This window comes from Spinacia oleracea, chromosome 6, assembly GCF_020520425.1.
Source record: "Spinacia oleracea cultivar Varoflay chromosome 6, BTI_SOV_V1, whole genome shotgun sequence".
Taxonomy (NCBI): Eukaryota; Viridiplantae; Streptophyta; class Magnoliopsida; order Caryophyllales; family Amaranthaceae; genus Spinacia; species Spinacia oleracea.
In genome coordinates, this window is record NC_079492.1 from 134,853,525 (window position 1) to 134,875,230 (window position 21,706).

General features: G+C 37.2%; 2 protein-coding genes and 1 long non-coding RNA gene across 5 annotated transcripts; 1 reads left to right on the plus strand and 2 right to left on the minus strand.

Annotated features, from left to right (window-relative positions):
• Positions 1-791: 791 nt before the first annotated feature.
• Positions 792-7,547, minus strand: LOC110791571 (protein CHUP1, chloroplastic). 2 transcript variants are annotated; one of them, XM_021996323.2, is made up of 10 exons: positions 6,949-7,547; positions 5,631-5,898; positions 5,410-5,495; positions 4,583-5,323; positions 2,701-4,080; positions 2,456-2,587; positions 1,879-2,060; positions 1,583-1,694; positions 1,283-1,426; positions 792-1,095 (listed from the first exon to the last, which is right to left on the minus strand). In XM_021996323.2, the coding sequence occupies exons 2-10, from the start codon at positions 5,737-5,739 to the stop codon at positions 997-999; spliced, it is 2,985 nt and encodes a 994-aa protein (XP_021852015.1). In that variant the 5' UTR covers positions 5,740-5,898; positions 6,949-7,547; the 3' UTR covers positions 792-996. The 2 variants fall into 2 exon arrangements, with proteins under 2 accessions (XP_021852015.1, XP_056689806.1); XM_056833828.1 differs by having other exon boundaries at positions 4,583-5,317; positions 6,949-7,265.
• A 4,645-nt stretch (positions 7,548-12,192) lies between these two features.
• LOC130464191 (uncharacterized) lies at positions 12,193-21,203 on the plus strand. The gene is made up of 2 exons (XR_008924530.1): positions 12,193-13,151; positions 20,862-21,203. It is a non-coding gene; the product is annotated as an uncharacterized lncRNA (long non-coding RNA).
• On the minus strand, positions 14,809-20,821 carry LOC130464190 (uncharacterized). 2 transcript variants are annotated; one of them, XM_056833652.1, is made up of 2 exons: positions 15,575-20,821; positions 14,809-14,864 (listed from the first exon to the last, which is right to left on the minus strand). In XM_056833652.1, the coding sequence occupies exon 1, from the start codon at positions 18,721-18,723 to the stop codon at positions 17,728-17,730; it is 996 nt and encodes a 331-aa protein (XP_056689630.1). In that variant the 5' UTR covers positions 18,724-20,821; the 3' UTR covers positions 14,809-14,864; positions 15,575-17,727. The 2 variants fall into 2 exon arrangements, with proteins under 2 accessions (XP_056689630.1, XP_056689629.1); XM_056833651.1 differs by lacking the exon at positions 14,809-14,864 and adding an exon at positions 15,111-15,252.
• Positions 21,204-21,706: the final 503 nt, after the last annotated feature.

Here is a 21,706-nt window from a genome sequence, read left to right on the forward strand (position 1 = left end):
CTCTCCAGTCTTCACCCCTCAAATTTATGTAATATATTATTTTATTAAACTCATACATTGAGTCTTAAGTTGAGTCTAAGTTTTTCAAACTCAATTTAAGACTTGTCAATATTCACCCACTTCAATGGTACAAATTTATTTGTCTTATCTTAATACTAGATGAATCATATGTCATGTCAGCACAACTCTAGACTCAACTTGATATTTTGAACATATATATTCAGAATAACCCAACAATGTTTTACATTATAACATTTGTTTTTGATATATTAGTTAAAAATCGAAGTTAAACATAGTACGTGAATTGCGCAAAAGTCTTGTTCAAACGGATGAAGTATTTATCTATACTATATATTAAAATATGTGACCAATTGAGGTTGACATGAGTGGTTAAGGGTCTCTTGCTCCTTAACTAAGGTTTCAGGTTCGAGCCTTGAGTATGGAAAAAATCTCAAATGGGAGGGATGTTGCCCATCGAAGTACCCATGCAAACTCCTACGAGAGATTAGTCCACTCGCCTAAGGCGGTGGGAACTCCTCGTAGTAGCACCCAAAAAAAAAAAAGTTAAAATATGTTTCTAAGAAAAGAGAATAAAATCTTTACCACAATACCACTAAGCTATTACGTGGTTCATGTTTTGAAAAAAAAAAGAAAAAGGGAATGTTATTAATAAAGTAGGACTGTTTTCTGTACACATATTGATCCATAACATAAAGGTTCAATTAGCCTTCAAAAGCAGGCTAAGCAGCTCTTCATTCAAACCAGGGAAAATGAGGAGCAGAAGCAGGATAAGAATCAAGATTTTGAGAATGCCACTGAAATATGAATGAACCTCTTGCTTGTGCAAGTAATTTTTTTTCCTTTTTAACCTCAAAGAAACTTGTATAAAATTGCTAATATATGCCTGAAGTTTACAAGTAATGATAAGATGTACAAGATAACTGTATACAAAATTACAAATATAGTGTTTTTAAGTGAAACAATAGAATACCACTATCATATTTCCAGCTTACTATCTTCACTTGATTGTGTGTTAGCGCGATTTCTCAAATCTTCAAATGCTTTCATGCTTTCTGCATCAAAACCCCCGGCAAACTACAACAAACAAATACAAAATCAAATAAAATAAAATTGGCAGGAGGACATTTCTTGAGAAATACTCATATTATAATGGGATATTCAGCTGGAACAATCTCATTGATACTCAGCAGCTATAATACTACCAGCAAAATGTTAACCCATATCAGCCTCTATCTATGTTTAATGGAGAATTGAAACATACCTGATGTACCCGGAATGCAAATCGAATGCCTTGTAAGAGAATGAATTCTCTGTTTGGTTCCTTTTCTGGACCGCTGAGTATATCAAGCTCTGTTGCCACCCGCTTCATGTACATCTTAGCTAATTGTACCGATGATAACTTTATCTGAATGCAGAATATTTATTAATAGGGATCCGAATCATGTAGGATTCTTTATAATCAGACTTGAAAACTAGGAAATAAAACCATCAAATATTTTGCCTCATTATAGCAATAACAATATCTGATGTGAAAGTTCTGTTTTAGCCTTAAAGATGTTACCTTGCCAACAATTCCCGAGTCCATCAACCAATTCACTGGAATTCCGAACTCCTTATATCTTGAAATAGCCATGTCACGCGTGCGCAACAATGCATACACGCTTTGTTCAACCCTGGATGAAGAAAATTTGATAAATGAGGTCCTCCGAGGTACAAGGATAATATGGAAAAGTGCAAAACTCAACTCAAAAATATAGGATTGAGTCGATTGACAGTACTTCTAAATTAACTTGGTAACATTTTTGACTTTCTTAATACGCGATTTCACCAGAGAAGGATAATTGTGCTAATACTTACTTTTCAAGCAATGAGTACATTTTCTTGAGAGCTTTGTCACAAGGAATGGTTGGATCATCTTCATAAGATGAGACTCGTTTCTCCAACTTTGCCAGATCTTGATATTCAAATGCAGCCTCTCTTAATGCATCCGCTTTACCCTCAGGCCAGTCAAAGTGCTTGAGAACTGCCCTTTCATCAACCTTAACCCAACATAAAGTAAAAATGAGACTTACAAAACATTAAGGAATCTGGCAAATACTTTTAATTTTGTATAATTAAACACCGAATGCTTAATGGACTTCAGACATAGGGAGTTAAGGACTAAGTGAAGTCGGGTGAAACTGGAATCATGCTTAAAGATCACAAGCAACATATCCGCAGATGATTCGGTTTTCCCCTTCACATTATCACATAACAAAAGGCCTTGTTGTCTGAAACTCTGAATCACAGTTCTTTACTAGGGATGCCCATTTAGTCACTGTGAGAACAGCAATATCCTACGCGTTATTATTTTATGATTTCTATATAGAGCTTGAACTCGTAGTGATACCAGGTTGTACTGTGTATAAAACTATAGGAAGAGATGGACATATACCAAGAAGGAAAGTTCTTCATCCAGCCAGTTCACAAATGCAACCAGGTCTTCTATGTCGGTGAAAGAAGATGCCCGGACTTCAGTTGCTAATGATTGAACAAAGTCACCTTGAGTTTCAACATCAGCTTTCACCTAGTCACACAGAAATGAAACAAATCCTCATCAGTCAAGAAAATGAGAAACGATGGGGATGACATTCAAATTAAACAAAAAACATGCAGCTATAAAAATATAATTAGACGTACTGCTAAGAGGAAGGTTGATTTGTTTGCAATCTCGCCAATCATATTGCTCCTTGCATCAGCTGAATTAGAAGTAGTCGATATCAGAGTTGTTGTATCTCTCTTTGCCTCACGTTTCATCAGGCTTTGATAAAACTCAACAACTTCAGGAGCTCGGTGAACCTTGTCGCCGTTTCCGGTCCCTCTTGATAGGCCACCTGGTAGTGGAGGGGGAGGCGGAGGTGCACCAGGAGCACGGGGTGGTGGTGGTGGCGGAGGTGCACCAGGAGGACGGGGTGGAGGTGGTGGTCCTCCAGATGGTATTCCACTAGAGACATTAACATTTCCACCTGAAGCGTTGGTTCCAGATGATTTTGGTGGGGGGCGTGGCACCCTGGGAGGCCTTTTCTCGATTTCTGCAAGCTTCATTTTGCTCACCACTGAAGAATCAGCCATTTTACTATCACCAGATTGGCCACTAGTATTACTAGGAACCGGTACCTTCTCCTTTATCTGAGAAAGCTTTGGTGGCAAAGCTACTGATCTGTTACTCACCTTAAACTCAGGCTTCAAACCTGATTTGTCACCAAATTTTTCAGCTCTTGCTTGCTCTGCCTTGTCTTTGAGCTGTTTTTCTCTTTCCAATGCCAATTTATGCCGGTCTTTGTATACAGGATACTTTTCATCTATGCCTCCTTCTACCGATTTTGACATCAGCTGAAATGAAGCTGCAACGGTATTCAGAGAATCACTGGAAGGAACCCGTGTTTTTAGGCGAGGGAGGTCCGGGGTTTCATATCCATCCAAGTCCTGTTCTGCCTTCCCAAACGAGGTTATTGCTACACTGTCACTTGCATTTCTTACCATCAAGGATTCCAGTGGCCCCCTTTGCTTACTCATGCTAGCCCTCATTGGTGAGCTTCCTGAGAATGATCTAGCAGGTGATGAAAGTGTACTTGAATCATCTTTGCTTTTACCCCATCTCTTTAGCTTTTGGATTATGCTTGGTCTCTTACTAAGACTACTGTATCTACTTGTCGAACTGTCAATTGACATGTTATCGAAATCCTCACTTCCCGGGGAAGATGGTTGAGAGAAATTGCTCTCAAGATCCGTGTCCCCTTGTCCACGTTCAGAGCCTGCATAATCTAACAAGAGTTGTTTTGCCTTCTCTTGGGATTTAGGACTTAAGTTCTTGCTAAGCTCACGAGCAGACATCTTTCCAGCAGGTGTCTCATGGTTGCGAAGTTCATGTCTTAAGCATGCATTCACCCAGCGTAGGTAGACCAACTCTTCAACTTCACTGAACCGATTCATCTGAAGTCCTTCAACCTGCTTTTGCAAATCTTCATTTGCATGCTTCAACTCGTTGACCTCCTCTCTAACCTTTGCAACCATTTCAGTCTGCAAAAACAGAGAATCAGTGTAAATATAAGAAACTTTGGTGATTAATAGATATAACACGAGGAACTTCATTTTCGTTTATGTGAACAGGATCAGTAGAGTGTATTGACCTAAACGGCTAAACCAATCCTTGTCAATTTCACAATAATTTGTTCACTTCTTGAATTAGCTTTCTATTGAATCCATCTCAAACCTGAATTATTTGAGAACAAGGACAACAACAACCCAAAATAAGAAAGACATAAGAACAGTAACTATCTTCACTGTCGTTCCTCCACCACCACAAACCACAGTTAGTTACATGCATGAGACACTCATTGTTACCAGAAGAAACCAAATATTTATGCAAAATGCATAACTTGTATTTATGCAAAAACTCCCAAAGCTAAGTCAAAATAATCTCTACAATGACACATGCAGTAGATAAAGACAGTTGAACAGAAAACAGATATCATTCTTTCTGGGGAGCTGATCAATTTCAAAAGAATTTTAAACCACTGACCTCTGTCATGTCGGAAAGTACACCTGCTTTGGCTTCAGCAGCATCTAATTTAATCAACAAGTCTCTCTTTTCATGCAGAAGCTCAATATTTTTTCTCCTAAGTTCTGATACATCAGCCTCCAATTTTTTAACAGCTTTAGCTTTCTTTTCAACTTCAGAATCCTTCTTGTAAGCCTCCTCCTCCTTAGACTGCAAACCAGTAACTTGCTGTTTAAGCAGCAAAAGTTGGCCCTTTGTCTGATTTGCTTCAAGCTGAATTTGTCTCTGCAACTCCTTAATTTTCTTCCTTGCTAAGTCGAGATCCTTCCTAGTAGAAACTCCTACCTCAATCTCTTCTTGAAGTTTTTTCCTTTCTGCTTGAAGTGAGTTAATGGTAACCTTTAGCATGTCAATTTCAACAGTCTTGATCTTAAGCTGCCGGTTGAGCTCTATTACGTCAGACTCTTGCTCTTTCAAACCATAATATTCCAACAGTTCCCCTTCTAGTCTTACTTCTCTCTCCTCTAGTTCCTTTACTAGGTTGCGCAACCGTTCTAGTTCACTTGCATTATTTGCCATCTCTTCATCGTAAACTCTCTGACGATCAGCCTTAGCACTTATCTCTGCATCTGGTACAGGAAAATCAATCTGCCCTGATAAAAGCTCTTCAAATTCATCCTCCCCAATGTCAAATGTATCAACAATGGGACTGTTGATTTCCCCGCTTATTAGTTTAACCTCTTCTTTTTCCTCTTCCTGCTCCTGCAATATAAATTTCGTAACTCAGCAATTCATCCAGCAAACACATTTTACTAAAGAATCTACTTATTGTAGATTGCAACCATTACCTTCCCATCGCTGCTGATATTTGAGAAGTCAAGAATCTCCTCTTCTTGCTGTTCTTGATTATGCTCAGTAACAGCTTCATCATTATCTGTGTTACAAATTTGCAAATGATTAGTAACATAGTTACACAGAATCTTCAGTAAAAGTGCCACTTCAATCCAAATAGAGATTCGTCTAACAGGAGATAGATTGACCAAAAGAATTCTGTCAAGCACTGAAGTACCTGTATGTTTAACTGAGGACTTTGATGGCTTTGGACCTTTGACATTAATCTGCCTAACGGTATAGGCTGCGATCGAAGCACCAACCAACAAGCCTAACCTGACTATCATGAAGATATAATTGAAAGGAAATTAATAATCTTCCAATCAACTGGTAAAGCAAAGAGCCAGTTACTGTAAAACCCATCATCCATCTTCCCTTAGTCCCATAACTGAAAGCTAATTCATCAACCCATGTGTAACTTCAACAATAGGCCTCAAATGCCAAATCTGCAAAAGGAAATTGAAACAATAAACAAAGATTTAGACAGTGGCGATTCCAGGAATATGGAAACGAGGAGTACAAATACGAGATAAAATTAATATCAATTAGTAATACAAACTCCAATAAGCATAATTTAAGTAAAAAAACTGATATGAAACAGATGAATACGGCTCTGCACACGATATTCTAAACAAAATTATACACTTGTTCTTCGTTTTGTCAGCTCAATCATAGCAATTCTGTTAAACCCTATATGTATCGAATAATTCTGAGTTCTTCACCAATATAAACAAAACAATCTAACTACAATTCTTTTTATGCAGTTAAATTTGTGAAACATTAACAAAATGTACTTGAACGTAGGGGAATACAAATTACAAATTGGGGGAGGGGTTTCGAAATGTGTTTTCAATGTTTTTTGTGCAAATAAACCACAAAAGCAATATAAATTACAAACATGAGAGGGGATTTGAACATGTGATCTATCGTAGTACACAAGTCATCCGTCTTAACCACTACGCCATAAAATCATTAGTAACTTGCTTTTGATGTATTATCTATGAACAAGAAGTCAAGAACAAATGGTTAAGGTTGGAGTTCCATACATGGTAATGAAAATAGATCATAAAATTACATAAAATTCCTGCAATTTATGACCATCTCCTATGTAGGCCATACAAATTAAAAATTGTTGCATATATGGGCATTGCTCCAATCCAACCTTCAATCAAAAAATTGTTTACCAAAGCCTATTCCCTCCCTCTCTATTTAAATGTCCTTTGACCAAAAAATTGTCTACAAAGCCTACCCCCATCCCTATTTACTCATCAACATGAAGTATTCCGAAGCATTTTCGACAAAAAAAAAAAAAACGAATAAATTCAAAAGCAAATTAAAGTATAAAGTGAAAAGTCAGTCAGTTAACATGCAAATTCAAATTCAAATTCAAATTCAAAATCAAATAACCCTTATTCTAACGCTGATTGCAATAAAAGATATAGAACGAATATTAATCAATGTATTAAACTTAATTTTAAAAAGAAAACGGACTTAACCTTTGAGGGAGGACGAAGAGTCAAAAGCAACTAGTTACTTCCTGCTACCTGGTACCTGCTACCTGCCGCCGCCCGTGGTAAGCAGGGACCAAAAAAGTGGCGGCTGCTAGCGCGGTGGCGCCGTCGCACAGAAGCAAGGATTGAAGGGGCTGCGTTTGCTAATTTCCCAGGGTAAGTGGGGAATGAATGCTAGGTACCAATATCCAAAGTGTCTGAATGCCTCGTAAGTCGTGAACAAGTGTGTTTTAGAGAAAACAAAATGTAAAGTTTGTCTGATAGTAAGGTGTAACATTAACAAGATGAGATAAGACAGTATTATGAGGTTGTAATGACAAGTAGTGTATTTGCCACACACATCCACATTTTGTGGCAATTAGCACACCATATCTTCCTTTCCTTCTTTTGTGTTTTTTCTATTTCTATGAGTTGAGCTGTTGAGTTTTAATGTTTGTGGGACCGCGACATGGTTGAGGACATTGACTAAAAGAGTCATGAGCTACAAGCAAGCTCAATACTTGATTGATCGACCCTTCTTTCTTGCTTCTTGATGAATTGGATATTATCTAGAGATAAAGGATTGAATTAAATTGTGTTTCTTTGGGGTGAACTCAAAATGTGGTAAGAGTGTATGGCTTTAAGGGTCAAATACATGACGTATGTCAACAACAAATATATATTCGACCCTTATGGTATATTAACATTGTGTAAATTTTTACAGTCAACACTAATTTGACCCTTATGACATGTCTAGGTTGCGGTGCTCTAATAAGGTTTTGGATTGGTTTCTGCCGATCTTTTTCACTTATTACACTTTTTTGTATGTGCAGAATATTGAATTGTAATACATGATTATTGATCATTAAAATAGCAAGTTTGGGTTAATGAAAGGGATCTAGTTACGTTGTATATTAGGAAGCTACCAATGTAACTTAGTAATGTAATCAAACAGAGCCTTAGTTTTGAACATTTGTATAAACAAGGCTCTTTTATCGCATTTCTAGGATTAGGTACCTTTCAATGTGTTTGCGGATGATTGCTTTTATTTGCAAGAGCTCATCGTATTTCAATGGAGCTTATGTTTCAATCTTTTATGAAAAGGGTGATGATAAAGGTCGTAAGTTGCAACAACATTTAGTTGTCGCAATCTTACGTGTCGGAGTTTAATTGGTACATATAGGAGCCATGTAGGCTATGCGGCATCATAATATTTTTACTATCAATGCAATATTTTTACTATGAAAATATGTAAATAAGGTAGTCGATATAAAGAAGGAAACAAATTAGAATATTAAGATTTTCCTACCTTTTTCTGAAACATGTATAATAGGTTATATAATTTAAATATTTTAGTTTCCAATTTAAACCATGACACATAAACATGTCATCATTGTGACACGACTTAAAGATCACATATTGCGACCTTTATCATTTTCGTTTATGAAATTCTCTAAGGCCTTTGGTCTTGAGGCAAATTTAGACAAGAGCAACATTTATTTGGGATATGTTTCTTCGGAGATAGCTTGTGATATTCAGAATATTGTCCAAATGGATTTGTGCCTTTTCCTTTTAAATACTTGGGGGTTCCTTTATCAGGAACCATATAAAGGAACCAGACGTCTATCAGCTGTTGTCCCTGCATTTCATCAAATATATCAGGTGGCAGCAACTCATCAAATGGAAATGTGAATTTTATCACTTAACTTGAGGTGACATATACTACTCGGGTCAAGTTAATAATATTTTGCCCCTTGCACATTGTCAATATCGTAGTCATTAATTCTTTCAATTATCACTTGACTCAAGTCAATTGTCAAGGTTGTTAGTACTCTTAAATTCTTAGTATTCCAATTATTTGTTTAAAGAAAGTTATGAAGCATGCGATTAATCGCCAACTGCTGTACCCGGGTACAGCCAGCTCTGGCTGTATCCCCCAAAAACGACGCGCTCATATTGTTTGTTCATTCTTGTTGACTGTTTGTTCTTTTTTTATTGTACTGTTTGTTCATTCTTATTGTACTGTTTGTTCTTTCTTGTTGTACTGTTTGTTCATTCTTGTTGTACTGTTTGTTCTTTCATGTTGTTTTTTAAATTCATCATCATGTGATAATGTGCAAGCGTAAAATAGCTAGTGGGCTTAATTTCAAAACACTTTTTGGGCCCTTGTTATGGATCAAATGGGTCCATGTTTTTTACGTGAAGGGTTAAGATATGTCCCTGGGCCCTGGCTATCTATACTTGGATTCAAAGGAATCAAATGTTATTTTGTAATCAGCTTAGTTTATATTATTTTGTAATTTTGCATTCAGGCTTATTAATTTTTTTGGAGTTGCTTATAGATGTTATTTTATAATTTTGCATTCAGGCTTATTAATTTTTTTTGGAGTTTCTTATAGATGCAAAACAAAATTGGTAGCATTTGTTGTTGTTATGAACTTATGATAAAAACAAAAATTAAATAAGAAAATCAAATATAAATTTGAGGGAGGGAGATAAGAATTGAACCTTATACCTCCAATGAGGTCTAATTTGTAAGAAAAATAACCACATGAGCTATACTAGACATGTGCTTTTATAGTGCATATTTAATAATTAAACATATCCGGGGGGGGGGGGGGCATGGCCCCTGACAGCCTCCCTTAGTTCCGCCCCTGGGGTCGGGTTGAAAATCAAATGATCGTTTTGGTTTGAGTTGGTAGACACGAGTTCATATCATGTCGTGTTCATATCGGGTCGGGTCAGGTTGGTCGGGTTGTAAACGAGTATAGCCGGGTTGTAATAAGTTCGGGTCATATAGGGTTGGGTCATACCGGGTCAGGTTATAGACGGGTGGGGTCGGGTCGATTCGGGTTGAAATACGACGGGTCATAAACGAGTTTAGCCGCGTTGTAACAGGTTCATATCATATTGGGTCGGGTTCATATCGGTCAGGTCAATTCGGTTCCAAATTATAAACAATATCGGGTTATTATACAAAAAAAAAATGATATAGCGACAAACCAAATCTGTTGCTAAATTACCAAAATCCGTTGCTGCATATGTTTAGAAACGGATTGAGCGACAGATACATTCCGTTGGCAAAATCATTGTCGCTAAATGAGTTAAGCTACGGAAAACTGTAAAACTGTCGCTTAGCTAGCGATAGAAAATGATCCGTCTCTGATTTCCGTTGCTCGTTTTAGAAACGGATTGTAAATCCGTTGCTAGACTTAGAAACGGAAAATTTGTTTTCTGTCTCTAGGCTTAGAAACGGAAATTTAGTTTCCGTCGCTGGTCTTAGAAACGGAAATTTAGTTTCGTCGCTGGTCTTAGAAATAGATTAAAAAATTTCCGTCGCTGAATTTTTAGGTAAAGAACCAAAAAATCTCTAATTGTTGCTTTTTTGTTTGCCTTTTCATTTAGTTTGGTGTTGGTCAATATTTATGATGCAATAGACTATAATTAAGTAAGTTAGAAAACATATTCAAGTCTAATTCCAAAAATGAATTCCATAAACTTTCGGATGTTTTTATAGATATACACTTTTCAATTGCATTACAAACTTGATTTGTAATATACAAATAATAGAACTATATACAAACTTGATATGTAATATCTTAAGATTCTTAACGTAAACACAATCTCGATTTTCTCCGTCTTCTTTGCTCAAAAACATCTTCAGACTCTAGCTTCCCAGAATCAGAACATCTGTTGGAAAGAAAAAAAACACAAATTAGCTTACAAATCAACAAGAGAAGAAACTCATTTAAATTTCAAACACAACAATAAAATCAGGAAACAAAATTATTTTTAATAGCAAAAAGAGAATAAAATAGAAAAACTACAACATCTAATTATATATAATGCCAATATCAAACAAACAAGAATGTAGCTAATCAAAACCCAGATCTAAAATATCTTACCTAATTTTAGTTTCTATCTACATCTATCGATCAAATTGACTACATATATTTACATTCCATACAAAGTAAGAGACGCAAATGCAATTCGTCCATTAAAATTCAGAATACCCACTTCTCTTCTTTCTCTCTCCTCATCTCTAAAAAGATCAATGAATAGAGACCAGAAAGAGAGAAAATGACAATTGATATGTGTTCCTTCTTGTCGTCGAAGATCTCAGCAAACCCCATCAAAGTCTAACATGGGAAGAGAAAGATCGATTCAGAGTGGATATTAGAAAGGAGGGAGAAGGGGCTATTGAGAGAAAGGAGAAGAGAGGCGCAATATAACCCTAAATATTTATTTATATACTATGTGAGTTGGGTTGTCGATTTTCAGTTTAAGTTAAATAAAGAAAATAATAAAAATCTTGCAACGGAAATGGAGTTTCCATCGCTGAGTCCAGCAACGAAAATAAAAGTTTGTAGCTGGTCTAGCTACGGAAATAAAAATCTGTAGCTGGTCTAGCTACGGAAATAAAAATCCGTAGCTGGTATAGCTTCGGAAATTAATATCTGTCGTTGGACCAGCAACGGAAATAAAAGTCTGTAGCTGTACTAGAAACGGATTAATTAATCCGTCGCTCAGCTTGCGACAAATAAATTATTATCCGTCGTTGAAAGAAACTTGCGACAGATCCTCAAAATCCATCGCTAGCTTAGCGATGGTTAAAACTTCGGTCGCTCAAATCCGTCGTTATTTTTTTTTTTTTTTGTAATATTATTAAAATCACAATTTTTAATACGTTTATAAATTATAATTAATATGTATAAGGACGGTAACTATCTTTTAAAAGTGTTAAAAATGTAAGACTAGTAGAGTCAGTGAGTATATTGTATATGAACATGTTGAATTAAAACTACTTTCATTTAATATATAATATAACCAACATAAGTTGGTGGAGTTGGTGGGGAACTCACCTTGTGACTTGGAGGTCAAAAGTTCGAGCCCCATCAACTGCAAAATGCTTGGGAGTGGCTCAAGCGATGACCTGCGGAGCTAGACTGGTTTAGCCCGTGCTAGATGCTGGTTCAATAGAGTCCCTTTTTCTTACCTATAAAAAGGAGCTAACTCTTAGCTACCTCTTATTTAGAGGTTGATTAAGACATCCTCTAAATAAGAGGTAACTCATAAGAGTGGGGTGAGGTGGATGGTTGTGGAAATATTATATTTGTTTTTGACATTTTTGTTAAAAAATAATAAAAATAAATGTATGTAAAAGGTGTTTAAGAGGGAGTAACTAAGAGATTGTTATTTCTTGGACTTTTTAATAGGTAACTCTTATTAGGAGAGGGTGATGAGGTGGATGAAGAGAGAAATTAAGAGTGGGTAAATAAGAGTGACCCTTATTAATAATCATCAACATTTTAAGAACCCTGACCACACAATGACACAAGGACATAGGACGTACTCTGTAAAAGTACATTTTGTTCCTAAAAATATTTTATGTACAAAAAAGTCAAGGAAAGAAATCAAGACCCCAAAGTCAACAAACCCCTCCCGCCAAAACATTAATACTCCGCGCAAAACTCAAAATTCAAAACCTTTTGGTGGGAAGGGTTCTGTTTTCTTTTTCAGCTGCACATTTTATCAAACACCTCATGTGCATCCAGCTCTTCTTACAGTGAAGTTTAAGGATGCCTTATTATCTGACTATTGAATCTCCAGCCAGAACGAGGATCGTATAGACAGCCTTCTCCCTGGATTTGTGTCAGTTCTTCCGTGCCCTCCGATCAGCAGCCACCATTTCCTCGGTCGTTGATCGTCTCCAAATTAAGTTTGTCCCCAAATTCCATAAACCCCATGTCATTCTCTGAATATTATGATAAAAGGGTATGCTTCTGCTATGGTCAAGACATGGTCAGGTCAGGTATGCTTCTGCTATGGTCAGGTTTTAGAGCTCCAAACCGCGCTAGACGATGCCCAAGAGCTCCTTAGAAGTTAGAACCCTAGCTGTGGTGACTGAATTGTATAGGTTGCTAATTTTGTAGAAAGGATATGATGAAGCAATTGGGTGATGCGATGTGTGTTGATATTGGCAAAAATGGGGAAGGTTTCAAGCAGTTTGGAAACTTTGGTTCTGTATTTAAGAGACTAATGAATGCAGGAGACGATAACGAGAAGAGTAATGGACTAATGGTGATGGTGGGATGAGTTAAGTGTGTTGGTGACTTAATTGGCTAAGTCTGATCGTTCCTGAGTCGAGGCAGACGGATAAAGCTCTTAGCTTCTATCGTAGCATTCCAGTTCTTGATCTTGGCGCTTGAGTAAGTCTTTCAACCTTTTTGCAGCATTTCTGGTTATTATGTAAGTCTTCTTAATTTGACTCATTGTGCATGCTTATGTCTAGTCCTTCAATCTACAGATTGTAGAATGATGCAATTATATGTGCTATTGAAAAATAGTGCACCAATTTTGATTGTTAATTTTTTCTCTAGTATCGTAACAAGGTGTTTTCTTTATTATTCTGTCTCGAAAACAAATTGTTACTGATAGTTATAAGCTTAATCCACTAATTTGACTTGTTAGTTGTTACCAATGCAAAGCAATAAGAATGGTCTACCATTGTAAATTTCAGATATTTAACAATGCATTGCAAAATGCAGGACAATAATTCAACTTTAATTTGCAGACTGATCAAGCTTTTGCATTTGTTTGAACGTTCTGATGAGTGATCTTCAAATCCCTTCATCATGAGTCCTTAACGGATTGTGATTTTATGAGTAGTTCAACTGCAATGAATTGAGAGTATAGAGCTCAAGGGAGAAACCTATGACCCACGAATCATTCTTTCTAAGCGCCATCCTTCTAGCAGTCACCCATCTGTATTTTCCTATTTAGTGGTCTCATTCTGTCATTCTGTTTTTCAACTATAGGCATCTGAAATGCTTTTATGGTTGCAGACTAAGTGCAATTTTATTGAAAAAGGAATTAGCATTGGTTACTGAAGATTGAACTTTCATAGACTACATCATTCTTTAATTAAATAAGTGTTGTGGTTTTATTCATCTTAGAATCAGCACGCAGTTCAAGTAGGATTGATAGAAAGGATTGTTTGCTCAAGCCTCCTCGCTACTGGAAGAATGAGTTGGTTAAAATTCCAGTTTAGCATTTTCCTGATGGCGTGATAAGCTGATTTAGTCATGTATCTCCTGTTCCGGGGTTGAAACGATGGAAGGAGCGTCATTGATGTCTTGAGTTCCGATCACGTACGGTGCCTGCAAGATGAACTCCGGGCCAAAGGGGGGGTCCCCGAGGCGGAGCCTCCGACGCTCAAGTCAGTACAATTGATGTATAAAATGAGGTGTTTAGGGGAGAGAGAGTAGGGTGGCTTCTCTAGGGTTAGAGAATGACCCCTTTTACCTTGCCCTTTGAGGGGTATATATAGTGCCTTGTTGGGCCTTTGAGGCCTTGTAAGGGATATTAGGCTTGAGTGGATTTTATTGGCTTTTGGGTTAAAATGGTGAGCCCCATTTTGACACCCCAACAAATGCCCCCCAGACCCAATTCTATTTGAAAAATGGGTTGGGTTTTGATTTTGATCACTTCCAAGTGAAAGTCAATTTCAGCTCAGAATTTTAAAATCGGCTCGGATTGTAACATCGGTTCGAGTTGTAATCTCGGCTCGGATTTTACCTTCGGTTTTTTACCTTCGGGTTTTTACCTTCGGCTCGGTTTTATCCTTCGGATTTTTACCTTCGGATTTTTACCTTCGGCTCGGTTTTATCCTTCGGATTTTTACCTTCGGCTCGGTTTTATCCTTCGGATTTTCACCTTCGGATCGGTTTTATCCTTCGGATTTTTACCTTCGGCTCGGTTTTATCCTTCGGATTTTTACCTTCTGCTCGGTTTTATCCTTCGGATTTTTACCTTCGGATTTTTACCTTCGGCTCGGATTTATCCTTCGGATTTTTACCTTCGGGTCGGTTTTATCCTTCGGATTTTTACCTTCGGCTCGGTTTTATCCTTCGGATTTTTACCTTCGGATCGGTTTTATCCTTCGGATTTTTACCTTCGGCTCGGTTTTTACCTTCGGCTCGGATTGTAACATCGATTCGAGTTGTAATCTTTGAGCGATTTTTAACCTCGTTTTCAAATCCGGAGATCTGTTTAAGAACGTGCTTCTAAAATCGGCTCGGATTGTAACATCGGTTCGAGTTGTAATCTCGGAGCGGCTTTTTACCTTCGGCTCGGATTGTAACATCGATTCGAGTTGTAATCTTTGAGTGATTTTTAACCTCGTTCTTCAAATCCGGAGATCTGTTTAAGAACGTGCTTCTAAAATCGGCTCGGATTGTAACATCGGTTCGAGTTGTAATCTCGGCTCGGATTTTACCTTCGGCTCGGTTTTATCCTTCGGATTTTTACCTTCGGATTTTTACCTTCGGCTCGGATTGTAACATCGATTCGAGTTGTAATCTTTGAGCGATTTTTAACCTCGTTCTTCAAATCCGGAGATCTGTTTAAGAACGTGCTTCTAAAATCGGCTCGGATTGTAACATCGGTTCGAGTTGTAATCTCGGAGCGGCTTTTTACCTTCGGCTCGGATTGTAACATCGATTCGAGTTGTAATCTTTGAGTGATTTTTAACCTCGTTCTTCAAATCCGGAGATCTGTTTAAGAACGTGCTTCTAAAATCGGCTCGGATTGTAACATCGGTTCGAGTTGTAATCTCGAAGCGGCTTTTTACCTTCGGAAGTGATGTAGTGCCATCATGCCAATGTATGCTGTTGTTACCAATCGTGCAAGGTGATTGTGGGCTCAGTTGAGTCTGAGTTGTGGAAACTTGCTTTATTTCCAAATTCATAACTTTCACGCGTGAGCTGTTACTGGCTCCAAAAATCTGTACTCAAGCAAAATGAATCCTCTTTATTCTGAAAATGAGTTTGCAGATCTGGGAGAGTGGGAAAGCATCTTTACTTGGCCTTGAGGCTACTGGGCCACCAAAATGTAGTAACAATCTGTAGCAACAATTTGTAGCAACATTATTTGTCACCACACTACCCATTATAACGTAATTTGTTGACAAACAGTAATTTTTGGTCGGCTATTTCAGATTTCCGGCCATTTTTGCGGTTGAACATAATAGTATGAAAATGTGGATTTTCATGGGTTATTGCTCTCGATCCCCACAGACGGCGCCAAATTGTTCCGGGGTTGAAACGATGGAAGGAGCGTCCTTGATGTCTTGAGTTCCGATCACGTACGGTGCCTGCAAGATGAACTCCGGGCCAAAGGGGGGGTCCCCGAGGCGGAGCCTCCGACGCTCAAGTCAGTACAATTGATGTATAAAATGAGGTGTTTAGGGGAGAGAGAGTAGGGTGGCTTCTCTAGGGTTAGAGAATGACCCCTTTTACCTTGCCCTTTGAGGGGTATATATAGTGCCTTGTTGGGCCTTTGAGGCCTTGTAAGGGATATTGGGCTTGAGTGGATTTTATTGGCTTTTGGGTTAAAATGGTGAGCCCATTTTGACACCCCAACATCTCCTATCCAATGGACCACGAGTGGTTGGGTCAAACCACAAAAACATTTGGTATCAATAGAACTATCTTAAAATTAAAATGTGGTACAAACAATCAGAGTACTTGCAATTATGAAATCCTAGACCAAAAGATGAATTCCCTTCCTTTTTACTCATCTTATACCCCCAACAAATTAAACTTTCCGAATCTAACTAGAAACATAAATTTAAGGTTGCGTAGTTTTCTAGTACATGAAACGCGGTGAGATCAATTCAGGTTACAGAGTTTTCTAATAAGTGACAACTTTTGCATTAAGTCTGCCTAAGGATGCTACGAAGTTTAGTTTGACATTCTATCAAAAAACAAAACAGAGCTGAATTTTATCTGAATCTGTTATACTGAGTTGCTGACAAGTGACAATGCAGCATAAACGGGTATATAGTTACTGGTTTAATTGTTCAATATATTTGGCCTGTTTTATTGTACTAGTTAGATAGGGAGCTCAGTTTTAGAGCTGAATGGGGGTACGTACATTTCGGACAGGCATTGTGTACTAAAGCTCGAATATACTGAAGTAACTGCATGGTCCTCAGTACTAGGTTGACAATGGACATATGCCAAAATTTTGGTCTATAGCTCACTGTAATTAATGATGTTGCTAATTCTGGTAATGCCGACAACTCGATATGCATATTTGCACTACTCTTGACTGTTATAAAGTCTGCGTCCCTAACTAGTAACTAGACCCCTGCCTGACGAACATAGATTAGTATTACTCTAGTAGTTGAGTTGTTGATTGGCTTATTCTAATTAGAGTACGTCCTTGTATAGGTTTTTTTGCAGTACATACTCCATGATTTCAAAACTCTAGCAGAATCAAGTATGTTTGCAGACTTACAATATCAGCTCTACTAAAACTAGCAGAATCAAGTACGTCTGCGTACAGTTTCTGTTTTACCCCAAAATTTTAAAAAAATACAAAGAAGCTAGCTAGCATCATATTTCAAACTTTTGCAATGGCAAGTCGACCTCTATTTATATATACTTTATCAATCTTTTTAATCTACTGATGCGCAGAACATAATCTACACTATTACGAAATAACAAACAGGGGAGTAATTCAATTTACTAGTATTGCTTCACAACATAACGAAATCTAATACTACAAAGTATTAAAGGAAATTGTAACCAATGTATACAAAATAATACTAATACTCCGTATAGGATTAAAAAAAAGGCACCATACTCATTAATTTTAAACATGAAAGTTTGACAACAAGCAAAACCCTAATGAGTAAACTAATTAATTACAAAATTTAAGGGATGTGCATCAACAATCGACTAACTTAATTGGTAAGCTAGGGTAACAAACAATTAATTACTACCACCATGGGCTAGTCTCCATAATAGTCCCAAACAATTTAAAACAACTACCATCCTGCAACTTGATTGGACGTTTAGGACCTAGTATTACAAAATTCAGACGCTTTTCAGACCGAAACGACACAATTCGAATGGTATCCCCTGCCTTGAGATCCTTATCCATCTTCAGTTTCTTCCACTCATTCTTCAAAACATACTTCCAATTGGAATTGTTGTTACCGTAATTCCATCGACTCAGACACATGTTGTACACACTAGACTCCATGATTACCTTGACATCGATCTTGTTGTTTTTGTTGACATCAATTTTAGTAGCAAGAAAGGTTTCCTCATCAGGAGTTAGAAACTCTGTAGTCTGTAATTTAGGGATAGCCAATCGTGCTTGATCATCTTTAAGATCACTGTCTGTAAGCTTCTTCTCCAGGATTAATTTGGCATCAGTTACATCTTTAAACTCCAAATTATTGGTGTTGATGTGTTGACGCAATAATTCCAACACTTGATCATCTGAATGACGACGATCTTGTTGGTTAAAACAAGAGGTTGTTTTTAATTTCTTGGGCCTGGAACGTCTGATGGGCGGATTCTGTGGGAATATGCGAACACCATGGTTGTTGACCATCGAAACCGGAACAGGATTGATGATCTTGTTTTGGTCATCATCATCATCAGAAGGCCGGTGTGGTTCGGAAAGCAATAATTTTAAGGTGAGATTAGTGCCTTTCATCATGAAACAATGCTTCTTAGGGTTTGGTTTATCTTGAAGATCAATTAGATCAAAAGCCAAGGCATTAGAGCGTTTTTTAACCATAGAGACAGGAACAGAGTTGATATCGATGGTATTGTTTAAGGAATCAGTAGAAGGCTTGTTAGGGTTTTCAGGATGAAGATGAAGATGAAGATGAGTAGTACAAGTAGAAGAAGGCAAAGGATGAGTGGGATCGACATTGCTGGTCATCATCATAGCTTGATGGTATGCAGCGCGTATTTTCATTAGGATATATTCAGGAAAAGAATATGGATCGAATATAGAGATGAAGTTGATGATTAGGGTTAATTACTTAATTGGTTGATGTGAAGAATGGAATGTATGAATGAATATATATAGGAGTGGAATGATCCTGAAAATTGTTGAATTTCCGAAGAGAAGTAGACTTAGGAAACCAATTCAACTAAGATTGTATCGAATGAAAAGAAGTTGATTGGTGGTCAAGTTTCCAATTTTATGTAAACTTTCCTAAATCAACTCAAGATATTATTAGGGCTAGCTAGTTACCTTAACCAATTACAACTCTAATCCTTACACGTTTTTCCGCGTCCCAACTCCCAACGGCTACTAATAATGTAATGTATCGTTCTCTTTATTTTATTCATTATAATATTTTGATCATAAACCACTTTTAATTAACAAATTCGATTTTAGTCATTCAACTTCCACGGTAATCCATCACAACTTCGACTATTTTCAGAAATAACCGATTTTAAATTAGTAATACTATAATCAATTTTATTAAATACTACATCCATTTCAATATATTTTAATATGGTAACCAGACTAGCTAAAAGGTTTACACTAATCCAACTTAAACATAAATAAGTTGTCCTGCATATATACGCACAAACCACATCGACATACTTTTTAAGGAACAATTAGCCCGTTGATCTAGCTATTGTTCTAATTTGAGTCAGAGGAATGATAACGTGTTGTGGAAAAAATTACCACGCCACTTGAGCCAATCAGAATGCAACACGTGGCCTATGTTTTACCTCAAAGTTCTGACTCGAAGAATAGGATGAGTTTTGATGAAGAATAGGGTGAGTTTCGCGAAGAACAGGTCGAATCCAAGATGAATGTCACGGTGGCCGGAAATCGCCTGTTGGTGATTTTCTCTCGCTAAAAAGCGCCTTCTTCAGAGCTCAAGTAATTCAAGTAAGTAAAAAGTGAAAATGAGAAAACATTACTCCCCTATATATAGAGGGGCAAATTTGAAAACCGTGACACTTGTCGGTTGACACTACCAAAATTCATCATGAATACCAAAGGTCAAGAAGCTAGAGATATCTAAAAGATTGTTTTCAGAAATATCCTCCCTGAGGGGTAAATTTTGTGTGAAAAATTATCATGAATACCAAATGGTTGGGGCGATTCCTTTGCTTAAATCCCCATTCATCTGCAAACTTTCTCTCTCCTCCCACTGAACCAACACCACTCCTCACCGCCGTCATCACCTTCGCCCCCGCTATTGTCGCCAACCTCGGCCCAGAGTTAGACTTCCTCCGTTCACCGTCGATGGCATCGGTGACCCGTTCAACTCTCCAACTCCTCCATTTCCAGTGACGCTTCTTCCAAACTCTCTAAAGATTGGAACCTACCGTTGCTCAAACCCAACAGGCAATTCGCCAAAGAGCTTGAGGAACAGATTTTGAAGCTTGAGCAAATTTAATTGGCAGGCAAGCAACTATGAAAGTCTCTCCTTCATCCTCTTTGCCATTTCTTTTGCAAAAAATACGCATTACATTAATTTTTTTCCTTAATATATGGCTGATTAAGAATTATTGTAATTGTTATTGAAGACAAACAAAACCAATGACTCTTCATTATTTAAGAAGAACCCTAATATCATCTCTGTCGTTCAAACATGAATCTTTAAATATCACTAAACTATCCAATTTCCCCCTTTTCTCTACTGTAGTGACCCAATTTGAAAAACCCACTTCTGAAATCCCGAATTATTTGATTACCAACTACAATTTCTCTCACGAAACCGCTTTAAAAACCGCAACTTTTCTAACTCGTTTGAAGGACTTCAAAAAATCCGGTTTAGTTCTTGAATTCTTCGAAAAAATGGATTCTCAATAACCCATTTGGAGTAATTGGTGGTACATGATCCTCGTGTTCTTGTTTCTGATCTTGACTAAGGTATTAGGGTAAAATTCGAAGGAATTTCGGACAGACTTTCTCGGGGAAAGAAGCTTGATGAAATCAAAAGGCTGGTAAATATTATGCTAACAGTATAACTCAATTCAATCAATTGCTTATTGATTTCTTGTTTGAGCATTTCACTTTTCTTTGATAATTACTGCTATTCTGTTTTAGGTTTAACTTTTAGGTTGATTAATTTGATTAATTAGGTGAACGATTTGCGAAATCACACATCAAACATCCGCACGGTGGTGGTGGTTTGCTAAAGAGGCATGGGAAGATTAAGTATAAGTTATATGGACTTGATTTGTCAAGCTTAGTGTGGAAGGATGTGGCTGATAGGGTTCATGAGGCAGAGGATCGAGGCCATTTCATCTCAAGATGCTAAGCCAATTACTGGGAAATGTAGATTAGTTACTGAGAAAATAAATTGTATTTTGTTGTAGAAGATTACTTGAATTACCATTGAAGCCGAATTTTTGTTTTTTCTTAATTTGAGAATGTCATCTTGATTCAATTTGTAGTAAGAGATGATCTTCACCATTTTATGATGACTCTGCTCATGGAACTTGGTGACTGTGTTTGGTGTCTGTGATGTAAACTCTAAACTTCCATGATGTCAACAAGTCTAGCCAAACCCCAATTGATTGACCAAGTTTGTTGATTACAGTTTGATAGTGTGTATAGTTTTACCGATTTTAACTAGCTAATTCATTACTTCATTCTTTCAATATTTATAAGCTAGCAACAAGAACATAACGGTTTTATTTTGATCCTTAGGTTTAATAAAACTAGCCATTATAATCAAATTCTGCAATTTAAAAGCAGTTTGGGTATTTAGTGCAAATAAGTTTAGAAATGGGTGTATATTATGCAAAAAGTTTATAAATAGGTGCATTTGGTGAATTATGAGCATGACTTAATGGTGGACTAATGGAATGTGAAGGCAAGTGTATTTGGTGAACAGTACGGAAACCTCAGGGGTATATTATGCGATTCAAAACAGACGGGTGTATTTGGTGCATTAAGTGAAACCTTAGGGGAATTTCATGAA